Genomic DNA, 23,960 nt, shown 5'->3' with positions numbered 1-23,960 from the left:
AAGACTGGAGGATAGCAAATGTTGTCCCCTTGTTCAAGAAGGGGAGTAGAGACCATCCTGGGAATTGTAGACCGGTGAGCCTTACTTCTGTTGTGGACAAAGTTTTGGAAAGAATTGTAAGGGCTAGGATTTATAATCATCTGGAGAGAAATAAATTGATTAGGGATAGTCAACATGGTTTTGTGAAGGGTAGGTCATGCTTCACAAACCTATTGAGTTTTTTGAAAAGGTGACCAAAGAGGTGGATAAGGGTAAGGCAGTTGATGTGTATATGGATTTTAGTAAAGCGTTTGATAAAGTTCCCCATGGTAGGCTCCTGCAGAAAATGCAGATGCATGGGATTGAGGATGATTTAGCAGTTTGGATCAGGAATTGGCTAGCTGATAGGGTGGTGGTTGATGGGAAATATTCAACCTGGAGTTCAGTTACAAGTGGTGTACCTCAAGGATCTGTTTTGGGGCCACTGCTGTTTGTCATTTTTATAAATGACCTAGATGAGGGCATAGAAGGATGGATTAGTAAATTTGCTGACGACACCAAAGTCAGAGGAGTTATAGATAGTGAGGATGGATGTTACAGTTTGCAGAGGGACATAGATAAGCTGCAGAGCTGGGCTGAGAGGAGGCAAATGGAGTTTAATACGGAAAAGTGTGAGGTGATTCACTTTGGCAAGAATAACAGGAGTACAGAATATAGGGCTAATGGAAGGACTGTTAGTAGTGTTGACGAGATGAGAGACCTTGGTGTACATATACATAGATCCCTGAAAGTTGGCACCCAGGTTGATAAGGTTGTTAAGAAGGGGTACAGTGTGTTAGAGGGATTGAATTTCAGAGCCATGAGGTCATGTTGCAACTGTACAAAACTCTGGTGTGGCCACACTTGGAGTATTGTGTACAGTTCTGGTCGCTGCATTATAAGATGTGGAGGCATTGGAAAGGGTGCAGAGGAGGTTTACCAGGATGTTGCCTGGTATGGTGGGAAGGTCTTGAGGAAAGGCTGAAGGACTGGAGGTTACTTTCATTAGAGAAGGTTGCGAGGTGACCTAATTGAGGCATGCAAGATGATCAGAGAGTTAGATAGGGTGGACAGTGAGAGCCTTTTTCCTCGGATGGTGATGACTAACATGAGGGGACATAGCTTTAAATTAAGGGGTGGTAGTTATAGGACGGATGTCAGAGGTAGGTTCTTTACTCAGAGGGTAGTAAGGGCGTGGAATGCCCTGCCTGCAGCAGTTGTGGACTTGCCAACTTTAAAGGGTGTTCAAATGGTCAGTGGATAGGCATATGGATAACATTGGAATAGTTTAGGTTAGAGGGGCATCAGACTGGTTCCACTGGTCGGCGCAACATCAAGGGCCGAAGGGCCTGTACTGCGCTGTATGTTCTACTTGCCAAGTGACTGAGTAGAGAAAAACAGACATTGATTAGCTGCAGAGGAGAAGATTGTTGAGGTGCCAGGATGAACATCAATACCCCCGAAATCTACTTTGATGTCTGTTAAGTGTTCCTGGCCTCCCTGGGGCCTAGTAACAACTTGTGCAACAGGTTTTTCGTAGTAAGGTTGTGGTGAGACTGTCTACATTAGCCCCATTTACATGCGTAACGAAGTGCTCGCTTGAAATGAAGGGTAATAAGGAGATTTGCAACAATACTTATTGTGATATTGATTTTCTGAAGTGGAAAAAGAGTTCCTACTTGATTAAATAGAATTACGTCATTGCAATTTTAAGAATCTACTATTTTGCAGCATCATTGCTTTCACAAAAAAAACAGGAGTTTTTAAAAAACTTAAAATGGTAAACGAAGTGTTATTTGAAATGTGTTCCTTGGCACTCCCTTTCCTGTAATGTAATATCTAACAGTAGGAACTGCAAGTTTTTTTATTTACTTAATTAGATAACTGTTGTGTGAACTTTCAAACAGAGTCCATCAGACAGGATCAAATTAGTTTATTAAAATAAGGTTCAGTGGCAACAGCATGATTAATTTTAACCATTTATTACATTTATATGCAGATGAAGAGCAAGTGTTTGTAGAAAATCACAGATGGCCTTCGAGTTCCTACTTGCAGGAGCTCACCGAATACAGGCATCGCATTCACTCCGGGAGATCACGTTGTATTCTCATGTAACCGTCTGTTAACCAGATCAAAGGATACCTATTGAGGGTAAAGATGGACATTTAAAGAATCCTTGTGCTACATTAGAAAGAAAAAGGGACAAAAGCAAGCTACATCAAACTCAATGAACACAAGCTTGAAGAAACTGCTGCATTCACGTTCACCAATGTTCTGCTTGTTCTGTTGGCATGACAAATCCAACCACATCTTGGATTAAATTCTGGAACACCTTTCCTTTCCATCACCAAGGCAGATAGCTCCAGTCTATCAATAATGAATTTATGATTATGCCCATACAAATGTACCTTCTTATCCTTCCTGTGGATAGATATTAGAATAAATAGTGATGCTCATCATACACACAAAACTTTTTACTACTTACATTTCCAAGTCAGTTAGGGTGATTGGTGTGATAGGTAGTTCACCCACATATATCATTGCACTCTGTGCTCCCCAAGAACTGGGCCAGACAACAGATAGGATGGTGTTTGATGGCTTGCTTTTTTGACAGAATGGAATATTTTCCATGCTGAGATTTTAACTAAGGTATAACTCTAGAATTTCAATATCTTCAAATAATTAACAAAAATTTTACCTGGCTGAAGAAACTTCCTTTTTAGTTTGTCTTGCATGAACTACTGAATAAGAATGTGATATTAACAAGCTAGTCTTGCAGTGGTAATGTAGTGTTTACACTTAACATGCTTTCTACAGAAGTGTGAAACTGTTATTGGATGATACAAACCCAATTCAACTATTTATATATAATTGACATTAGGCAATGAAAATATTGGAAATATACAGATCAGTCAGCATTTGTAAAGAGAAAAATGCAGCTTAATCTTTCAAGTATGGATCCTTTGTCAGACATGAAGACTCCAAACACGTTAAAACTACAACAGAGGCACTACACCTGAGACATTAACTCATCATCCCAAGCTGATGTGCACATCTGGTATTTTCAAATTTAAAAACTTAATGTATTCTCTATTAATATATTAACAGACTGAGTAAGAAATTACTGTTTTCCAAATGAGGTGATCATTTTAAAATGACCAGAGTGTTTAGGAATTTATTTAAACCTCCCAAACAGCAATTGAAGCAAGGGATGCTTTTCTGCCAGAATTGCTTGAAGCAGCACATCAAATTCAAACAAACAACAGCTAAGCACAATTTTTCTGATTTGAACCAGGAGGTGAGTTTGGCATGGTAGTTTGTTTTGAAACAGCAATATTTTTTCTAATAAAATCCTTGACAGCACAGTGGTTAGCACTGCTGCCTCAGTGCCAGGGACCTGGATTCAATTCCCAGCTTGGGTCACTGTCTGTTTGAAGTGAGCATGTTCTCATGTTTGTGTGGGTTTCCTCCAGGTGCTCTGGTTCCCTCCCACATTCCATGCTGGTTAGATGCATTGGCCATGCTAAATTCTTCCTCAGTGTACCTAAACAGGTACTGGAATGTGGTAACTAGGGGATTTTCACAGTAAAAACTTGTGTGCCTGTTCACAAACAGCTTTCTGGCACCAAAGCTCTGTGCAACAGATGCCACCTGCGGGTTGGAGATTGCACTGCATACTCAATTCCAGAGTCAGTTCAGTTTACCTGGGATTATATGGCACCAATGGCACTCAGCTTGCCTTTCAGCAATCCATCCTTTTCCAGCTGCTGAACATCCGAACCACCTCCAACACATTCAGTCCCAACGAACACACGGGGCACCTACAAGAGTCAGTATTGCTTTTAATCAAAAAAAGAACTCAATTTGCACATTTAATACAAACCCTCATCTCTCTTCAGGTTCATCAATAAGAATCTTGTTCAGCTTGGCATAGTTTCTATTATTGCCAAAAAAATAGATTGCAATGACTGGCACAGATATCAGCCATGCAATGGCGATTGAATGGATGGGACATGCAAACCTCTTCATAAATATACCAAGTAGGGAAGGATGAAAGTGTACCAGTATATGCTGTGTATTTAGATTTCCAAAAAGATATTTGAGAAGGTGCCACAGATAACCAATGGTTTTGGGGCAATATATCAGCATAGATTGAGGATTAGCTATTAGGAAATAGTCAGGAAAGACATCACTTTCAGGTTGGCAAAATGTAACCAGTGGAGTGTCACAGGGATCTATGATGGGGCCTCAACTATTTACATTTTATATTAACAATGATACAAAGGAAGCAGGAAAGCAAGTTGTGATGAGCGTACCAAGAGTTTGAAAAGGGATATAGATAGGTTACGTGAGGAGGAAAAAAATTTAGCAGATGAATTGTGGTAAAATGTTAGGTTGCCCATTTTGGTAGCAAAATCTATTTAAATGGGAGAGAAAGTGACTAAGCCTGCTGAATGCTGCAGGATAGCAGGAACTGGATGGTCTGGTGCATGAATCAGTAAAGGTTAGCATGCAGGTACAGCAAGTGACTAGGAAGGCAAATGGAATGTTGGCCTTTATTGCAAGGGAATTGAATATCATTAGTGTTGCTACAGTTAGACAGGAAATGAGTGAAAGCACACTTGAATCTCCTTATTTAAAAAAGGGAGGAAATTTACATATAATTCACACAATGTAAAATGTTGTATTGTTCACAACAATTGTGAGATACAAGTAAATCAATATTTATGGATTGTTAATATGGCTTTTTTGGAAGGGGGAGGTTGTAAGAATTTGCTTGAAGTTTGACAGTCCACCCTGTAAGAGAGAAAGAGAAATACACGAGTCGTGATGTAATTAAAGGCAAGAAAGCCAAATCCTTTTTGTTGTACATGGGAATAATTACCAGATAATTGCTTACATTGTTGTAATAGGGTAGCAAGGAGGGCCAGCATTTCAAGCCATACTTAAGATTACCTTGGAGCTTCAACAATGGGCAGATATTTATTACTATATGATGAATATAGAATATCTACCAAGGAGAAACTTTTTCCAACTTGAATAAAATTTTGTCGAGCTGGTTTGCATATCTGAGCTATTGAATTTCACACAAACTGGTGTGTCTTGTATTAAATTACTTTTCGATTTTGTTATGATCTCCATAGAGACTGAAGTTAATAGCTGAAAGAACGACATGGCAGATTTCACCAAGTCATTTATTACAGTAAAAGTTAAAATAATTTTGTAGGCAACTGACAGGGTCAGTCACGAGGGGACATAGGTCCAAAGGTGAGGGCAAAAGGTTGGGGGGCAGCAGGGAAGGGAATGATGCGAGGGTGGTGATGGTCTGGAATGCGCTGCCTTGGAGGATGATGGAGGTGGGTCACCTCACAATCTTTTAAAAAGTATCGGGATGAGCACTTGGCACATCTTAAAATTTCAGGGCTAAGGGCCAAGTACTGGCAGATGGGATTAGGTAGGAGTTCAGGTGTTTCTAATGTGTTGACATGGACTTGATGGGCCGAAGGGCCTCTTCTGCACTATATGATTCTAACTTATACTTTAGCCTTTAGAAAGTGACATTCCCTTTTTGCACACATCACCCATTCATGGAATCACAGTCCTGTGTTAGCAAACAGGCAACGTTATACCCAACAAGTTCCTGTATCTCAGTTTCACAGAAATACTTTCCTCATTTTTCAAAGAATTTCTTAAATCCACAACCAGCAGTAAAGCCTGTTCCAATGATTAATTCTAGTTTGGCCAGGGAGAAAACTAATCTCCTGGAATCTACAGAAGGTGGTTTCACTTCAATGAGAGACCATCTCCCTCCTGCATATAGCGTCTTGCAAAGTGAAGCAGCCTTTTTTGTCCTCTTATCTCCGATTATCATTAATTTGACCGTAGCGCAATCCCAAAAATGTTCTCTTACCCATAGCAAGATGGAACACATTATTCTTACATCCAAGTAGAAATGCTAATTAGCTGTCCTTAATCCTAGAAGTGGAAAAAGGACAATTTCCAGAACGATTGCTTATAACCGGATACCAACATCACCTTTTCTGGAACTTTTGAGCGCTCGAGTGTACTCATGCCAAACTCAGACTATGGCGATCATAACAAAATTGAAAAGTAATTTAGCACAAGACACACTAGTTTGATGTGTGAAATTCAATATCTCAGACATGTGAACCAGCTCGACAAAATTTTATTCAAGTTGGAAAAATTGCCCCCCACCCCTCCAAGCACCTTCTTCTCAGTAAAACAGTCTAAACCTTCCTTTGACCTCTAACAGTCAAACCACCCATGTTCCCTGTCAAACAGACTGTAAAACGCGTTACATAACCCTCTTCATTTATCCCAAATTTAACTATATAATTCCAAAACATCATAATCTTATAAACTTTAATTGCAATAATTGACCAGACATCAATTTGTTAGGTTTTGAATAACTGAAACATTTTGTCAAAGAAATGGCAATTGATTGAAATGAAAATGAGGGGATTTTGTAAAACAAAAAGTAAAACTTTAATTTAAGGTCAAAGTAGTTTGCACTGCAGAAATGCATATTTCTTCCATAAGAAATTAAGATGGATTTTTGATACATATGTATTGGAGGCTGTTCAGAGAAAGGTCACTAGGTTGATTTCTGGGATGAAGGATTTGTCTTGAAGAGTGGTTGAGCAGGTTGAACATATACTCATTGGAATTTAGAAGAGGTGATCTTATTGAAGCATACAAAATCCTGAGAGGACTCAAGAGAAATCTGATGCTGAGAGGATGCATCCACTCATGGGGAAATCTAGAGCTGAGACGCACAATATCAAAATAAGGGGTTTCCTATTTAAGATTGGCGAGGAGGAATTCTCTGAGTGTTGTTTATTTGGGGAATTCTGTACCCCAACAGTGGAAGCTGGGTCACTGAACAAACTGAAATTAATAGACAGAATGTTGGTTGACAAGGGAGTCAATAATCAGATCTTCTGTGATTTATTGAATGGGAGAGCAAGGTCAAAGGGCTAAATGGCCTACTCTAATGCTTATATTCCATAGATCAATTGGTAGTGTCCTTAGATTGCAAGGCAGCTCATGTAGTTCCTGTTTTCAGAGGAGACTAATTAATCAAAGCCAGTGAACTAGAGGCATATAATTCAAGCATGCATCATTCAAAAACAATTTGAAGGAATTGAAAGAAAGAAATTATTAGAAATATTCAGCTTAGCTTCCAGAAAAGAAGCTTGTTTTACAGAATGGATTGGACTTTTATCACTAGGCTACTGGATGAAGGAAAACCAGTGGAGTGGATTTTCTAAAGACTTTCAGAAAGCCTTTAGAAAATGTATTTCACAACAACAAAAGCACTTCTAAGCAAAATTCAACACCAAGACATGCAGAAGATAATATGGCAGATGAAATGATCATATTCTAATAAGCATCTTAAAGATGAGGAAAACAGAAACAGAGTTTAGGGAGGGAATTCCAGATCTCAGAGCTGTGGCAGCTGAAGGCACTGTCACCAAAGCTGCAGTGAATAAAACCAGGGTTTATCAAGAGGGAAGGGGCCATGGAAAGATTTGAAAAAAAACAGCTGAAACTTGAAACAAGAGAAGTCAGTGAGCACAGGCAGGATGGGTGAATGTGACGTGGTGTGAGTTCGTACATGTACATGTGCAGAGTTTTACATGATTAGTTTACAGAAGACAACATGGGAGGCTATCCATGCGTGCTGGAATAATTGGTCTAGATATAAAGCATGAGGGTTTCAGCGGATATGCAGGTGAGGCAGGGTGATATTAATTGTGTGGAAACTGATGGCCTTAGTAATAATAGTTCACCTTGGGAACAATATGACAACATTGCAAACAATCTTGTTCAGCCTCAGTCTGTTAACAGAAAAAAGGATCATGTTTGTGGCAGGGACTGCAAAACTCTGTTACGTAGCATAGCATCTTGTGGTACAATTGGAGCTGGAGTCGACTCTAGCACCACAACAAACACAAAAGCAGTTAACAGGTGTGGACAAACCTGGAATGTGTTGCTAACCGGTGCTGTATTCTTTCAAGAGGCACCTGGGCCGGTGCTCAGCTTGAAAAGAGATGGCATCATGTACAACTCAAAGGAAAATTCTTGCCCTTATTGGCACTGGGTTTTTAGATGTAGAATATTACAAGATTGTTTGAGGAGAGAGCAACAAGGAATGCGTCTAGTCATGCTGCAGCCATTGTGATTGTGCAAACAGCCTGACAGACTAGCTCATATTTCCCCACCCATTATTTATAAATTGAGTCATAGGAGGAATGGCACTGGGCAAATGGGTCTCATCATTCAAAACCACAATGCAAATTCTCTGCATTTGCAAGGGGAATCACCAATTAGTCCCAGTAAAAATGCTGATTACCTCCAACATGGAGATTGATGTTACAGACTGTAAATTAGTCTAGTGGGCCAATCTCACAATTGATTACTTTCCTGCACTTCCAGCTAGAGTAGGCTGCAACAAGCTTAAGTGGCAATTTAGAAGCAACTGGCCATTCTTTGTCACTCAATAAATAACTCCTGATACTCTGCTGCTGATGCTTGATTTTGTGTGCCATAGATTAAACATTTACACCAATCAATATGCATTTGTTGAGTTTTTTAAAAAATGCATTTATCTCAAGAAAAGGAGCTCCATGAATGACAGAGGTAAGAGAGACCAAGATGAGAGATTATGAAGAAAAGGTGTGCTTATGACAAATGTCAGGTGAACAATACAACCAAGAACCTGATGAAATATAGAGGATTTGGAGGGGAAACAAACAGACGGTATGAAAATAAACTGGCAGCTAGCATAAAAAGAAATCCCAATGTCTTATATAGGCACATACTTAGTAAAAGGATAGGGGCAATTAAGGACCAAAAGGGAAATTTATGCACATAGGTGTCAATATTAAATTAATACTTTGCATAGAAGAAAACCTGGACAATCATGATGTCAGAGATAATGCAGACACTAGAAAGGTTTAAAATTGATGAGAATAATTGGATAAGCTACCTCACTTAAAACTGATTTAGGATCAGATGCAAAATGAGATGCATCTAAGCATGTAGAAGAGAGTGGAAATAGTGGAGATACTGGCCATAATTTTCCAGTCTTCCTTCGACTTTGGGAGGTAGCAGAGCACTGGAGAATAAGAACATAAGAACATAAGAACATAAGAAATAGGAGCAGGAGTAGGCCATCTGGCCCTTCGAGCCTGCCCCGCCATTCAATAAGATCATGGCTGATCTGTCGTGGCTCAGTTCCACTTTCCCGCCCTCTCCCCATAACCCTTAATCCCCTCTCTTATCAAAAACCCATCAACCCGCTTCTTAAAAATATTTAGCGAGGCAGCCTCCACCACTTCAACGGGCAGAGAATTCCAGAGATTCACCACCCTTTGAGTGAAGAAGTTCCTCCTCAACTCCGTTCTGAACCGCCCCCCCTTTATCTTGAGGCTGTGCCCCCTAGTCCTACTGTCTTTTTTGAGCGGGAAGAGTCTTTCCACCTCTATCCTATCCATCCCATTCATCATCTTATACGTCTCAATGAGATCTCCCCTCATTCTTCTAAACTCTAACGAGTACAAGCCTAGTTTATTCAGCCTCTCCTCATAGCTCAACCCCCTCAACTCCGGTATCAGCCTAGTAAACCTCCTCTGCACTCCCTCCAAGGCCAAAATATCCTTGCGCAGGTGCGGCGCCCAAAACTGCACACAGTACTCCAGCTGCGGCCTCACCAATGCCCTATACAGCTGCAGCAAGACCTCCCTACTTTTATATTCAATTGAACTGTTGTATCCTTGTTAAAAAGTGCAGTATGTCAGTTTAACCTCAGTGGTGGGGAAGCTTCTAGAAACAATAAATAGTTCACTTGGGCAAGGGTTGCTAAATTAAAGAAAGCCTGAACAGATTTTTTAGGGGACCCTATTGTTAGAATTTTTTGATGCGGTAATAGTGGGTTGATGAGATTTACATAATTTTGAAAAGTGCTACAAAGTTAGAACCTATGAAATAAATGGGATAGTAGCAACATGGATACAGAATTGGCTGAGTAACAGGAAATAGAATAGTGGTTGATGCATGTTTTCGAACTGAAGGAATCAGAACATAAGAAATAGGAGGAGTAGGCCATCTAGCCCTTCGAGCCTGCCCTGCCATTCAATAAGATCATGGCTGATCTGAAGTGGATCAGTTCCACTTTCCTGCCTGCTCCCCATAACCCATAATTCCCTTGTCTATCAGAAATTTATCTACCCGTGACTTAAACAAATTCAACAAGGTGGCCTCCACCACTTCAATGGGCAGAGAATTCCAGAGATTCACCACCCTTTGAGTGAAGATGTTCCTCAACTCTGTTCTAAACTGCACCCCCCCCCCTTATTTTGAGGCTGTGCCCTCTAGTTCTGGTTTCCTTTCTAAAGTGGAAATAATTTGTCTACTTCTATCCTATCTAGCTCCTTAAGTCTCTATAAGATCCCCCCCCACTCAGCCTTCTAAACTCTAGGCCCAATCTATTTAATCTCTCCTCATAAGCCAACCCCCTCATCTCCGGTATCAGCCTGGTGAACCTTCTCTGTACTCCCTCCAAGGCCAATATATCCTTTTGCAAATAAGGGGACCAAAACTGTACACAGTACTCCAGTTGCGGCCTCACCAGTGCCTTGTACAGTTGCAGCAAGACCTTCCTGCTTGTATATTCTATTCCCCTCGCGATAAAGGCCAACATTCCATTTGCCTTCTTGATCACCTGCTACACCTGTAGACTGAGTTTTGTGATTCAGATACAAGGACCCCCAGGTCCCTCTGCACAGTAGCATGCTGCAACTTTTCACCATTTAAGTAATATTCCATCCTACTATTATTTCTTCCAAAGTGGATAACCTCACATTTGCTAACGTTATACTCCATCTGCCAGGTCCTCGCCCACTCACTCATCCTATCCAGATCTCTCTGCAGACTTTCCGTGTCCTCCACGCAATTCGCTTTTCCACTCATCTTCGTGTCATCAGCAAATTTTGTTACCCTACACTCAGCCCCCTCCTCCAGATCGTCTATGTAAATGGTAAACAGTTGAGGCCCCAGCATCAATCCCTGCGGCAGCCCACTAGTCACCAACTGCCAACCAGAAAAGCACCCATTGAATCCAACTCTCTGCTTCCTGTTAGACAACTAATTCTCAATTCACACTAACACTTTACCCCCAACTCTGGATATTTTGGCCTTGGAGGGAGTGCAGAGGAGGTTTACTAGGCTGATGCCAGAGTTGAGGGGGTTGAGCTATGAGGAGAGGCTGAATCAACTAGGCTTGTACTCGTTAGAGTTTAGAAGAATGAGGGGAGATCTCATTGATACATAAGATGACGAATGGGATGGATAGGATAGAGGTGGAGAGACTCTTCCCGCTCAGAAAGGACAGGAGGACTAGGGGGCACAGCCTCAAGATAAAGGGGGTGCGGTTTAGCACGGAGTTGAGGAGGAACTTCTTCACTCAAAGGGTGGTGAATCTCTGGAATTCTCTGCCCGTTGAAGTGGTGGAGGCGACCTCGCTAAATATTTTTAAGACGCAGGTTGATGGGTTTTTGATAAGAGAGGGGATTAAGGGTTATGGGGAGAGGGCGGGAAAGTGGAACTGAGCCACGACAGATCAGCCATGATTTTATTGAATGGCGGAGCAGGCTCGAAGGGCCAGATGGCCTACTCCTGCTCCTATTTCTTATGTTCTTATGTTCTTATTACCCTAACCTTCTGCAGCAACTTTGAGAGGCACCTTATCGAACGCCTTCTGGAAACCTAAAAATTACCACATCCACTAGTTCCCCTCTGTCTACCTTACTAGTCACATCTTCATAAAAATCCAGTAAATTCGTTAAAACACAACTTCCCCTTCACAAATCCGTGCTGCGTCTGTTTGATCGAACCGTTCTTTTCTAGGTGTCCTGCTATTTCTTCTTTAATGATGGATTCTAGCATTTTTCCAACTACGGATGTTAAGCTAACCGGCCTGTAGTTACCCGCCTTTTGTCTGCTACCTTTTTTAAAACAGCGGCGTAACAGTAGCTGTTTTCCAATCAGCCGGCACTTCCTCAGAGTCCAGCGTATTTTGATAAATAACTACTAACACATCTGCTGTTACTTCTGCCATGTCTTTCAGAACCCTGGGATGCATTCCATCCAGTCCCGGGGACTTGTCTACCTTCAGTCTGTTAGTCTACCAAGCACTACCTCTAGTAACAGTAATTGTATTGAATGGTTGTAATGGAGTTCCCCAGAGGTCAGTGTTAGGATCCCACTCTTCTAGTTATACATTAATATGCAGGATTTAGATTTAAAAAAGGGCACAATTTCAAAATTTGCTGGCGATACAAAACTTGTGAACTGCGAGGAATGTGGAAAGTCAAAAGGGCTTAGACAATTAGTGAAACAGGCATACAAAATTTATGGCAGAAAAGTGTGAGATGATTCATTTCGGCAAGAACAATGTGGACAGACAATATATAATAAAGGATACAATTCTAAAGGGGTTGCAGAAACAGAAGCATCTGGCTATATACACACATAAATCATTGAAGTCAGGGGAGAGCAGGTAATAAAGCATACAACATCTAGGTTTTATTAATAGCAGCAGAGATTACAAGAGCATATTACATTAAGCTTGGATAGAACACTTGTTGAGCCTCAACTGAGGTATCATACCTAGCTCTGGGCACTATACTTTAGGAAGGACATGAAGGCATTGGAAAAAGTCCAGGAAAGATTCACAAGAATGGTTCCAGGGACCATTCAGTCCCTGGACTGAGGAACTTCAGTTATGTAGACAGGATGACTTTCCTTCAAGGAGAAAGCTGAGATGAGATTTGATGGTGGTGCCCAAAATTATGAGGCGTCTAGACAGAGAAAATAGGGAGAAATGGCTCCCATCCATGGAAGGATCATAAGCAAGAGGTCACCGATTTAAGGTAACAGACAAAAGAAGTGATGGCGCATGAGGAAAAACCTTTTATGCAGTGGTTAAGGTTAGAAATCACTATCCAAGTATGGTGGGGGCTACTTCAAATCGAGACATTCAAGAGGGAATTTTATTATGTCCGAAAAGAATGTGCAGGGCAATGGGGAGCAGCACTAGTGAATTGCTCCTTCAGAGCACGTGGACGAAGAAGACACATTAAATGGCTTCCTTTTGTTTCCACAGCATGGTTACAGCACAATGAATGGAAAAGAAAACTTTGCAAAAAAAGGTTTTACTGATGTCACCATGCAACATAAGGGGTTTTCAAAAAGTCCCAATTAACAAAATAACATGTTCTATTCCAATCGGCAAACACAAACTTAAGTAATTATTAGAGAATGTCAATTATTCACACCATGTCAGGTTTCTGTTCTCATTTCCTTAATTTCTGAGTGGCAGCAGTGTGAAAAAAACAGCTGAGTGTCTTAAAGACACTCAATGACCCAGCCTCCACAGCCTTCTGCGGCAAAGAGTTCCACTCTCTGGCTGAAGAAATTCCTCCTCTTCTCCGTTTTAAAGAATCATCCCTTCAGCTTGAGATTGTGCCTTCTGGTTCTAGATTTTCCTACTAGCGGAAACATCCTCTCCACATTCACTCTATCCAGGCCAAACAGTCTCCTGCAAGTTTCAATAAGATCCCCCTGCATCCTTCTAAATTGCAACAAGTACAGACCCAGAGTCCTCAACCGTTCCTCTTATGACACACTCTTCATTCTAGGGATCATTCTTGAGAACCTCCTCTGGACCTTTTCCAAAGCCTGCACATCCTCCTTTAGATATGGGGTCTAAATCTGCTGTCCTTACTCAGCCTGGTCTACAGAGAGCCACAGCAATGTGGTTGACTCTCAACTGCCCTCGGGGCAACAATGGATGGGCATTAAATGCTGATGTGGATATGCCGGCGTTGGACTGGGGTAAACACAGTAAAAAGTCTGACAACACCAGGTTTCAGTCCAACCGATTTATTTGATAGTAAACTCACTAGCTTTCGGGTTTGTCCCTTTGTCAGGTGAATGGAGAGTTCTGGCCTCAGACAGAGCATATAAAGCACAGACAGTTTACAGATTACTGATTAGAATGCAAATCTTTACACCGCTTTCTTGCGAGATTCGCAGTCTAATCAGTAATCTGTAAACTGTCTGTGCTTTATATACTCTGTCTGAGGCCAGAACTCTTCATTCACCTGATGAAGGGGCTAACCCAAAAGCTAGTGAGTTTACTATCAAATAAATCGGTTGGACTGAAACCTGGTGCCATTAAATGCTGGCCAGCCAGCGATGCCCGTGTTCCACAAATGAATAAACAAAAAATAAAGCTCAGCCAATCAGCAGGAGGATGTACACCATAGGTTGAGGAGGAACTCGCAGTTGGAGTCAGGCAGTCGAGTAGAGCAGTTGCATTGAAATCTAGTCTGAACTTGTACATTTGGCAATAAAGCCTTTGTTGATTCAAGCCTCATCAGGTCACCCTTGATCTATTACACAGTCCTTGGCAAAATCAACAATGATATTCCTGAACATAAATGGCCCAGATTCTGAATCAAATGGAAATACTACATTCAAACCTTTAAAAGGCAGAACATGAAACTGCAAGGTTGGCCACTGCTCATGTTCTGTTTCCTGCCACTCAACCAATTCACCAAATTTCCTGTCTTATATTTGCTATTGGTCTCTCATATGGGACCATGTCAAAAGCCCTGAAGTCATTGCCCTCATTATACATCTGGTCATCGCTTCAAAAAAAAATTCAAATCAAGTTGATAAGGCATAACCTTCCCTTAACAAAAACAGTTTTTAATTAATCCCTGCCTCAGATTAATTTGCAGAATTGCTTCCAACAGTTTCCTGACCAGAGATTAGACTGACTGGCCTGTAGTTTCCTGGTTTATCCCTTCTTGAATAATAGTACCATAGTGGCTGTCTTCCAGGCCTCCGGCATCTCTCCTGTGGCCAGAGAGGAATTAAATTCCTAGAACCAGAGCCCATGCCATTCCTACCTTGTCTTACTCAATAACCTGAGATACAGTAGGCCCAGGAGATCTATTTACTTTTAAACCTGTCAGAACCTCTGTTCTGTCGATGTAAATGTCTTTAATTGTATCACGCCCTTACTTCCATACCTATATCGTCTCTCTCACTAGTGAACACTGACACAAAATATTCATTTAGAATCTTACCTATGACCTCCAACTCCACACACAAATTACCACTGTGGTCCTTAATGGGCCCTACTCTTTCCTTGGTTATCCTCAACTTACTGGGAAAGCAGTTTAGGATTTTCCTTTCATGTCCTTTTTTTGATCTCCTAATTTCTGTTTTAAGTTCCCTCTTCTATGCTCCACCAGAGTTTCTCAAATTTCAGAGAAATATGAAAGAAAGAGGGTAGTAATAGTGGGGGGATTTCAACTTCCCCAACATTAACTGGATTAGTCTGTTTTAAGGGAGCGGAATTCTGAAAGTGCATCCATAAGAGTTTCTGCAGTTGAGTCTTTGATGGCTGCCATAAGCCTTTTTTCTCTTTATCCAGTGCTGTATCCCTCAATATCCAGGTTCACTGGATTTGTTGGTCCCTCCATTTTTCTTTATTGGAATGTATTGGCCTTGTACTCTCCCTATTTCCTTCTTGAGTGTATCCCATTGTTATGTCAAACTTACTTAAGTTTCTGGTTCCAATCCATTCTGGTAAAATCAGACCTGATCTTATTAAAATCAGCCTCCCCACAGTTTAGAATCATAGAATCCCTACAGTGTATAAGGAGGCCATTCGGCCCAATCACAATCCCACCAAGGCCCTGTTCCTGTAACCCCACATATTTACCCTGCTAATCCCTCTGACATTAAAAGGGGCAATTTAGCATGGCCAATCAACCTAACCCACACATCTTTGGACTGTGGAAGGAAACCAGAGCACCCAGAAGAAACTCGTGCAAACACAGGGAGAATGTACAAGCTCCACAAAGACAGTGACCCGAGGCCAGAATTGAAACCGGATCCCTGGCACTGAGGCAGCAGTGCTAATCACCATGCCACCCAGAACTTGATTTCAGTCCCATCCTCGTCCACAACATTCTTTATTGGAATTATGATCGCTGTCTGCAAAATATTTCCCCACTCATTCTACAACCACTTGCCCAGCTTCTTTACCCAAAATTGTAGGACCTACTTGCTGAATTAAAAAGCTCCCTTGGATGCATTTTCAGAATGCTGTTCCCTCAAAACCTCTCACACAATGCCTACTCCACTTAATGTTGGGGAAATTGAAATCCCCCACTATCACCACTCTATTACTTTTACATTTCTCTGAAATTTGCCTACGTAACTGGCCTTCAATTTCTCTTGTACTGGTGGTGGGCTATAAAACACTCCCACCAATGTAATTGCTCCTTTTTGGCTTTTAAGTTCTATGCAAATAGTTTCATTTGAAAAGCTAAGAGGTTATTCATTCTTACTGCTATAATTGATACCCTGATCAAAATGTGACAATCCCCCCTTGTTTTTTTTTAAGACCTCTTTCTTCTGCCTCACCTGACTATCCTCCATTCTGGACTATTGAGCTGACAATACCTCCCCTCTCAACCATGTCTCAGTGACACCATATCCCCATGTTTTAATTCGCACTCTCAACTCATCTGCCTTGTTCATCAGGCTCCTTACATTAAAATGAATATCATCCAATCTTGTCAAATTTCCTTGAGTCTCAACTGTTCTATAACTTCTATCCCTTCCTGACTCACTTGCTGTCTCTTCTAGTTTTGGTTGTGCATCTCCCTGTGCTGAATCTTCACTGAGGATCCCACCCCAATTAGTTTAAACCCTCACCAAGAGCACCAGCAAACCTCTCTGCAATGATTTTGGTCCCATTTCAGTTCAAGTGCAACACGTCCACCTTCTACAGGTCCCAACATCCCCCATAACAATCCAATATCCAAAAAAATCAAAAGCCCTCCCTCCTGTCACACGTTCATCAGGGCTAACCTTCTAATAGTCACCAGCAAGTAATCCAGGGAATAGTACCTTCTGGGTCCTGTCTTTTAATCTACTTCCTAGTTCCCCAAATTTTGCTTGCAGCACCTCATCCCTTTTTCTACCTACAACAGAGGTGCTATTATGTACCACAATATGTTTGTTGCCCTCCCCTTCAGAATGTCCTGCAGCCATTTGGTGACTTCCCTGACCCTGGCACCAAAGAGGTACATACCATCCTGGAGTCTCTTTTGGGTCACAGAAATGCCTGTCTGTTCCAATCGACAACTGAATCCACTACCACAATATCCCTGCCATTCTTCCTTCTTGTGCAGCAGACCCAAACAGTGCCACGAAGTTGGCTACCACTGCTTTCCTCTGAACAGTCATCACCCCCAGCAGTATCCAAAATGGTATATCTGTTAGAAAGGGAGATGGCCACAGGGCCTCCTGCAATACTGTTTTCCTCGACTCTTCCTGGTGGTCACCCACGGCTTCCCTACATGTTCAATTTTCAGCTTTAATATGACCACCTCATCGAACGTGCTAACCACAACTTGCTCGGCATCACGGACGATCCACAGTGAATCCACCCTCAGCTCCAGTTCTGAAGTGCAATTAGCTAGTAGATGCAGTTGGACACACTTCTTGCACGTGTTCACAAGGGACAACTGAAGCTTCAATGATCTGCCACATTGCACAGGAAGAGCACATCACAGATGTGAGCTCTCCTGCCATACCTACCCTCAAGCCCCTTATTTATTCTCTTTCCAAAGAAAAAATGCTTATATACAAATACTATTAACTTATCTCCCTTGTGCAAGCTTCCTTTACCCTACTTTGCTTACTTTATTATAATGACCCTGACTTTCACATTTTTGTGTTGTTTTTTAGTCAACCCCTTCTTTCAAAATAAAACACAAATCACAAATGCTTTGCTGTGACACTGACTGTGAGGACACCTTTCCCAGACCCTTCGCTGCAATGCTAAAGGAAAAAAGCCTAGTAATACTAGAGTTCCATTTAAGGTTACAAGACCCATTTCCTTTAAAAAGTACCTGGCATGCCATAACATTCAAGGCTATGGACCAAGTGCTGGCAAGTGGGATTAGGTGGGCAGGTCAGGGCCTTTTATGTGTCAGTGCAGACTTGATGGGTCGCAGGGCCTCTTCTGCATTGTAAGTATTCTGTGAAGTTTCACTGGTACCCTTCATTTCATCCCCATTTTCCCCTCTCCCACATTATTCACAATTGATAAACTACCTATTTATCCATTTCAAATCTGCCATCACTAGCAGATTGAAAGACTGGGGACACTGGCCAATTTGCTCTGACCAGGTCTGGGGGCGAGTTCACCTTAGCTAACTGTGCACACACTGGGGGCTAAACTGGAGAGCTCTCCAGATGGAATGAGCTTGATACACAGCTTAAGCTCCCAAACTGGGAGATCAAATGCACAAAATAAACTTAACCACCAGAAATACAGTATCGTAGAGTACATTTTAAAATACTTCACTGTATAGTGCTTTACGGAATCTTGATGTGGAGATGCTGGTGTTGGACTGGGGTGGGCACAGTAAGAAGCCTCACAACACCAGGTAAGTCCAACAGGCTTATTTAGCACGAGCTTTCAGAGTGTTGCTCCTTCTGGTGACTCACCTAATAAAGGAGTGGCCCTCCAAGTGTTCATGATTCCAGACGTTAGCAAGACCACACTTGGAATATTGTGTTCAGTTCTGGTCACCTCACTATAAGAGGGATGTGGAAGCATTGGAGAGAGCGCAGAGGAGATTTACCAGGATGTTGCCCAGTTTGGAGGGTAGGTCTTATGAGGAAAGGTTGAGGGAGCTGGGGCTTTTCTCTTTGGAGTGGAGAAGGATGAGAGGGACTTAATAGAGGTTTATAAAGATTATGACAGGGATTGATAGAGTGGATGTGCAGAGACTATTTCCTTGGGTGGATGTAGCTGTTACTAGAGGGCATAACGATAAGGTTCACGGTGGGAGATATAGGAGAAATGTCCAAGGTAGATTCTTCACCCAGAGAGTGGTTGGGGTGTGGAATAGACTGCCTGCTGTGGTGGTGGAGTCGGACACTTCAGGAACTTTCAAGTCGTTGTTGGATAGGCACATGGAGCATACCAGAATTATAGGGAGTGGGATAGCTTGATCTTGGTTTTGGACATAGCTAGGCACAACACTGAGGGCCGAAGGGCCTGTACTGTGCTGTACTGTTCTACGATTCCAAATAAATCTGTTGGACTTTAACTTGGTGAGTTTTTTTTTTACAAAAAGAGTCTTGAAAGACACTAGATACGTGATTTTTTTTAAACTAAGCAAGTGTCACGATGTTGCTCCTGTGAGTGAAACATTTAGGTATTACTCAATGTTAACGGCGTACTTTCTCGTTCACCAAATGGACTTGCAGCTAAAGCAAAGTAGAAAGGAAGCCAGTTTCTAGCGAGGCTTGAAAACGGACTGACGTCACTTCCAGCAGAGGGCTGACATGTTGTGAAAGAAAATTCATTTTTAAATGAAAAGGTGAATGTAAAGCTGGGGAGCAGGGAGGGCTGAGGCAGAGTGTCTGCGGACAGAGTTAGGCGTGAGAGGCAGAACTACATACAGGAGCAATGAAGCCAGCTGAATGGTTACAGTGTAACACTGGCCTCGCTCTGCAGTTACAATGAAACCGCAGACTGGTTATCTTCCCTGTGTGAGGCCCTCGCCATTAAAGAACGGGGACAAAGAGTAAGGAAATCGCTTGTAGGTTTCAAGATTAGAATCTGCAGACAGCCATATATACATATATAAAAAAAGTAGCCATCAGATGCCCCAAAAACCCTTCCCCTCCCCGTTGTATCGGAAGCAGCAGGAAATCGAATCACAAAGAAGGTTTAGAGGTTCATTTCGTTTGGAATGTCTTAACTCGATTTTACGCCTTTTCCCAACGAAGCACCATTATTATTACTACATTAAATGCGTCAAGGTTTTCCCTCAGAAGACACTCTGAAGATAAAATCCCCACCCTCTGACAAAGCTGGGCGATTTCTCCTAGCTTCTCTGATAATCTTACTTCCGCATCGTCTGCTTGCAGTTTAAAGCGATTATTGCATTAAAATAAAATCACTGTCTATTGCCGCATTTTACAACTTCGGTTCAAGGTATAAGAAAGCAGAGACTGGTGTAAATCCTAAAATTAACTCACTGTTCTGGCTCCGGTCTTTTTTTGTAGGTAATCTTGGATATCCTTCATTTGAGAATGGCCAGTTATATCGTAGATCTGTAGACGGTCTTCTTTGAAATTGTAGCCCTTAAGCACATCTTGCGCTGATATACAGTAAGGACAAGTGGCTTTGATGAAAAGAACCACTTTATCTGGTTGGATTTTGCTCTCCACATAGTCCTCTGCCATTCTTTCTCGTTTTCCAGCCACCTCGATGAGTCAGCACCGATCACCAACCACTCTTCTTGATCCTCCAACACGACTGGGAGGAGTTTGAAGTTTACTGCCTTCATTGAAATCATGTGTTTACAATGAAGAGGTTTTTTCAATCATGTTTGATTCACCACAAATACAAAAAGACAAAGTCGATTTTGCACTGTTATCAACTTTTTTAACCAAAAAAATTCATGGGTGGGATTTTACTACCTTATCATGTGCGATAATCAGTGTTGTGACTGGAAAAATAATGAGCCAAAAATCTGATTTGTGACCAGCACCAAACGGCGGCACAGTGGTTAGCGCTGCTGCTTCAGAGCGGGAGGGACACAGGTTCAATCGGTATATAGATGATCTGGAAGAGGGAACCGAGTGTAGAGTGTCGAAATTTGCTGATGACACCAAGATTGGGGGAACGGCAAATTGTGCGGAGGGTGTGGAGAGTCTGCAGAAGGATCTACATAGGCTGGGCGAATGGGCCAGGAAATGGCAAATGGAATTTAATGTTGGCAAGTGCAAGGTGGTCCACTTTGGTAGGAAGAATGGTAGGAAGGATTATTACTTACAGGGCGAAAAACTGCAGCAGGCGACGGTGCAGAGGGACCTCAGGGTCCTTGTGCATGAGTCGCAAAAACCCAGCTTGCAGGTGCAGCAGGTGGTCAGGAAGGCGAATGGGATACTGGCCTTCATAGCAAGGGGGATTGAATATAAAAGTAGGGAGGTCTTGCTGCAGCTGTATAGGGCATTGGTGAGGCCGCAGCTGGAGTACTGTGTGCAGTTTTGGGCGCTGCACCTGCGCAAAGATATTTTGGCCTTGGAGAGAGTGCAGAGGAGGTTTACTAGGCTGATACCGGAGTTGAGGGGGTTGAGCTATGAGGAGAGGCTGAATAAACTGGGCTTGTACTCGTTAGAGTTTAGAAGAATGAGGGCAGATCTCATTGAGACGTATAAGATGATGAATGGGATGGATAGGATAGAGGTGGAAAGACTCTTCCCGCTCAAAAAAGACAGTAGGACTGGGGGCACAGCCTCAAGATAAAAGGGGGCGGTTTAGAACGGAGTTGAGGAGGAACTTCTTCACTCAAAGGGTGGTGAATCTCTGGAATTCTCTGCCCGTTGAAGTGGTGGAGGCTGCCTCGCTAAATATTTTTAAGACGCGGGTTGATGGGTTTTTGATAGGAGAGGGGATTAAGGGTTATGGGGAGAGGGCGGGAAAGTGGAACTGAGCAGCGACAGATCAGCCATGATCTTATTGAATGGCGGGGCAGGCTCGAAGGGCTGGATGGCCTACTCCTGCTCCTATTTCTTATGTTCTTATGTTGGGTCACTGCCTGTGTGAAGTTTGCATGTTCTCCCCGTGTCTGTGTGGGTTTTCTCTGGATGCTCCAGTTTCCTCCCACAGTCCAAAAAACATGCTGGTTAGGTGCATTGGCTATGCTAAATTCTCCCTCAGTGCACCGGAACAGCTGCCGGAGCATGGGGACTAGGGGACTTTCACAATAACTTGATTGCAGTGTTAGTGTGAGCCTACTTGTGAAAATAATAAGTTTAAAAAAAGACCTTCCCAACCACTTTTGAATGGCACAAACCACTTCACACCCAAAATGAGCTTACAGCTGATTAGCATGAATTTGACTGGATTTTTTCCCCCCTCCCAGATATTTCCCACTTCTTCCAGCAGGATGAGATGCCAGTGTGAATCACTACTGCTTTATAAAAGTGTGGTTCTGGTGCAGCAGTAGTGAAGGTGAGTGAGGTGGTGGGTACCACTGAGCACCATAGGCAGAGTGGGGTCTTGCAATGGTGCCAGGGTTTGGGAGGCTTGTGCTGGTCCGCATGTCCTCAGATTGGGGGTCATCACTGGCTTGGGGCTCAGGTTACACATATTCTCCCTGGCCACTGAATAAGCCCTGAGGGGTTTCACATGCTGTCAAGTCCTGACCCCACTGATATTGCTCTGGTTACTATGCCATCTGTCTGCTGGACAGACTCTGTGATTTATTGCTGACATGCCATCCCAGGCCCCACTAACAAATTACAAGGATGAGGCCTGGTAGCCTTTACCCCCATCAAGGGACCTCAGCTTAACTGCGTTGCACCATAGTGTATGACCTTTCCAAGGCTAGCACATCCTTACTTAGATATGGGATCCAAAACTACTCACAATACTCCAAATAGGGTCTGACCAGAGTCTGATATAGCCTCAGAAGTACATATTCTAGCTCTCTCGCCATGAGGGCCAAAGGGCTGTACTGCACTTAATGTTCTATGTTCAATAAATGCTAACATTGCATTTGCCTTTCTAACTGCTGACTGAACCCTCAAGTTAACCATAAGAGAATCTTGAACAATGACTCCCAAGTCCCTTTGTGTTTCTGATTTCCTAAGCATTTTCCCATTTAGGAAATAGTCTCTGCCTCCTTTCCTCCTTCCAAAGTGCATAACCTCACACTTTTCCACATTGTTTTCCCTCTGCCACTTCTTTGCCCACTCCTAATCTGTCCAAGTCCTTCTGCAGCCTCCTGCTTCCTTAATACCATCTGTCCCTCTACATATCTTTGTATCATCTGCAAACTTAACAACAGTGCCTCCAGTTCCTTTCTCCAAATTGTTAATGTATATTGTGAAAAGCTGTGGTCCCAACACTGATTCCTGAGGCACAGCGCTAGTCACCAGCTGCCATCCTGAAAAAGACCCCTTTATCTGCACTGTCTTATTTCTGTCAGTCAACCAATCCTCTATCCATGCCAAGATCTTACCTTTAACACCATGGGCACTTGAGTTATTAAATAATCTCCTATGCGGCACTTTGTCAAAGGCCTTCTTGAAACCTAAATAAATTACGTCCACTGGTTCTCCTTTATCTAACTTACTCTTTACCTCCTCAAAGAACGCTAACAGATTTGGAAGACATGATCTCCCCTTAACAAAGCAGTGCTGACTCAGTCCTACTTTATCATGCACTTCCAAGTACTCTGTGATCTCATCTTTAATAATGGACTCGAAAATCTTGTCAATGACCGAAGTCAGGCTAGCTAGCTTATAATTCCCATCTGCTGCTTCCCTCCCTTCTTAAACTGCGGTGTTACGTTCACTACTTACCAGTCCTCTGGTACCCTCCCTTCCTCCAGTGATTCCTGAAAGATCACCACCAATGCCTCCACAATTTCATCAGTTATCTCTTTTAAAACTCTGGGGTGTAGTCCATCGGTCTAGGCGATTTATCCACCTTCAGATCTTTCAGTTTCTCCAGGACCTCCTCCTTAGTGATGGCCGCTACACTCACGTGTGCCCCCTGACTCTCCTGGAGCTCTGGCATCCCACTGGTGTCTTCCACCGTGAAGACTGATGCAAAGTAACTATTCAGTTACTCCGCCTTTCCTTTGTTTCCTATTATTACTTCTCCAGCCTCATTTTCCAGTGGTCTAATGGCTATTTTTGCCTCTCTCTTACCTTTTGTATATTGAAAAAAAACTATCTTCTTTTATATTACTAGCTAGCTTACATTCATTTCATCTTCTCCCCCTTATTGCTTT

General features: G+C 42.4%; 2 protein-coding genes across 3 annotated transcripts in view; one reads left to right on the top strand and one right to left on the bottom strand.

Annotated features, from left to right (window-relative positions):
• Positions 1 to 2,133, top strand: part of rhobtb3 (Rho related BTB domain containing 3) — a 127,853-nt gene extending 125,720 nt beyond the window's left edge. For both annotated transcript variants that reach the window (XM_080189098.1, XM_080189100.1), the window contains one exon: positions 2,018 to 2,133. In XM_080189098.1, coding sequence (XP_080045224.1) covers positions 2,018 to 2,133 — 116 coding nt within the window. The remainder of the gene's footprint in view (positions 1 to 2,017) is intronic.
• glrx (glutaredoxin (thioltransferase)) lies at positions 1,937 to 20,474 on the bottom strand. The gene is made up of 3 exons (XM_080189101.1): positions 20,191 to 20,474; positions 3,723 to 3,839; positions 1,937 to 2,160 (listed from the first exon to the last, which is right to left on the bottom strand). The coding sequence occupies exons 1-2, from the start codon at positions 20,395 to 20,397 to the stop codon at positions 3,729 to 3,731; spliced, it is 318 nt and encodes a 105-aa protein (XP_080045227.1). The 5' UTR covers positions 20,398 to 20,474; the 3' UTR covers positions 1,937 to 2,160; positions 3,723 to 3,728.
• Positions 20,475 to 23,960: the final 3,486 nt, after the last annotated feature.

This window comes from Carcharhinus amblyrhynchos, chromosome 5 (assembly GCF_965287045.1).
Source record: "Carcharhinus amblyrhynchos chromosome 5, sCarAmb.v2.hapA, whole genome shotgun sequence".
NCBI lineage: Eukaryota > Metazoa > Chordata > Chondrichthyes > Carcharhiniformes > Carcharhinidae > Carcharhinus > Carcharhinus amblyrhynchos.
Note: the sequence above shows the minus strand (reverse complement) of the source record. Positions and strands in the feature narration are given on the sequence as shown.

Bases quoted from the DNA above. Each gene is read 5' to 3' on its own strand.
- glrx (XM_080189101.1), bottom strand. From the start codon at position 20,397: ATGGCAGAGGACTATGTGGAGAGCAAAATCCAACCAGATAAAGTGGTT. The intron at 3,840-20,190 runs GTGAGTTAATTT...TGACTCTTGTAG, and splicing joins AAAAGACCGGAGCCAGAACA to GTGCCCCGTGTGTTCGTTGG.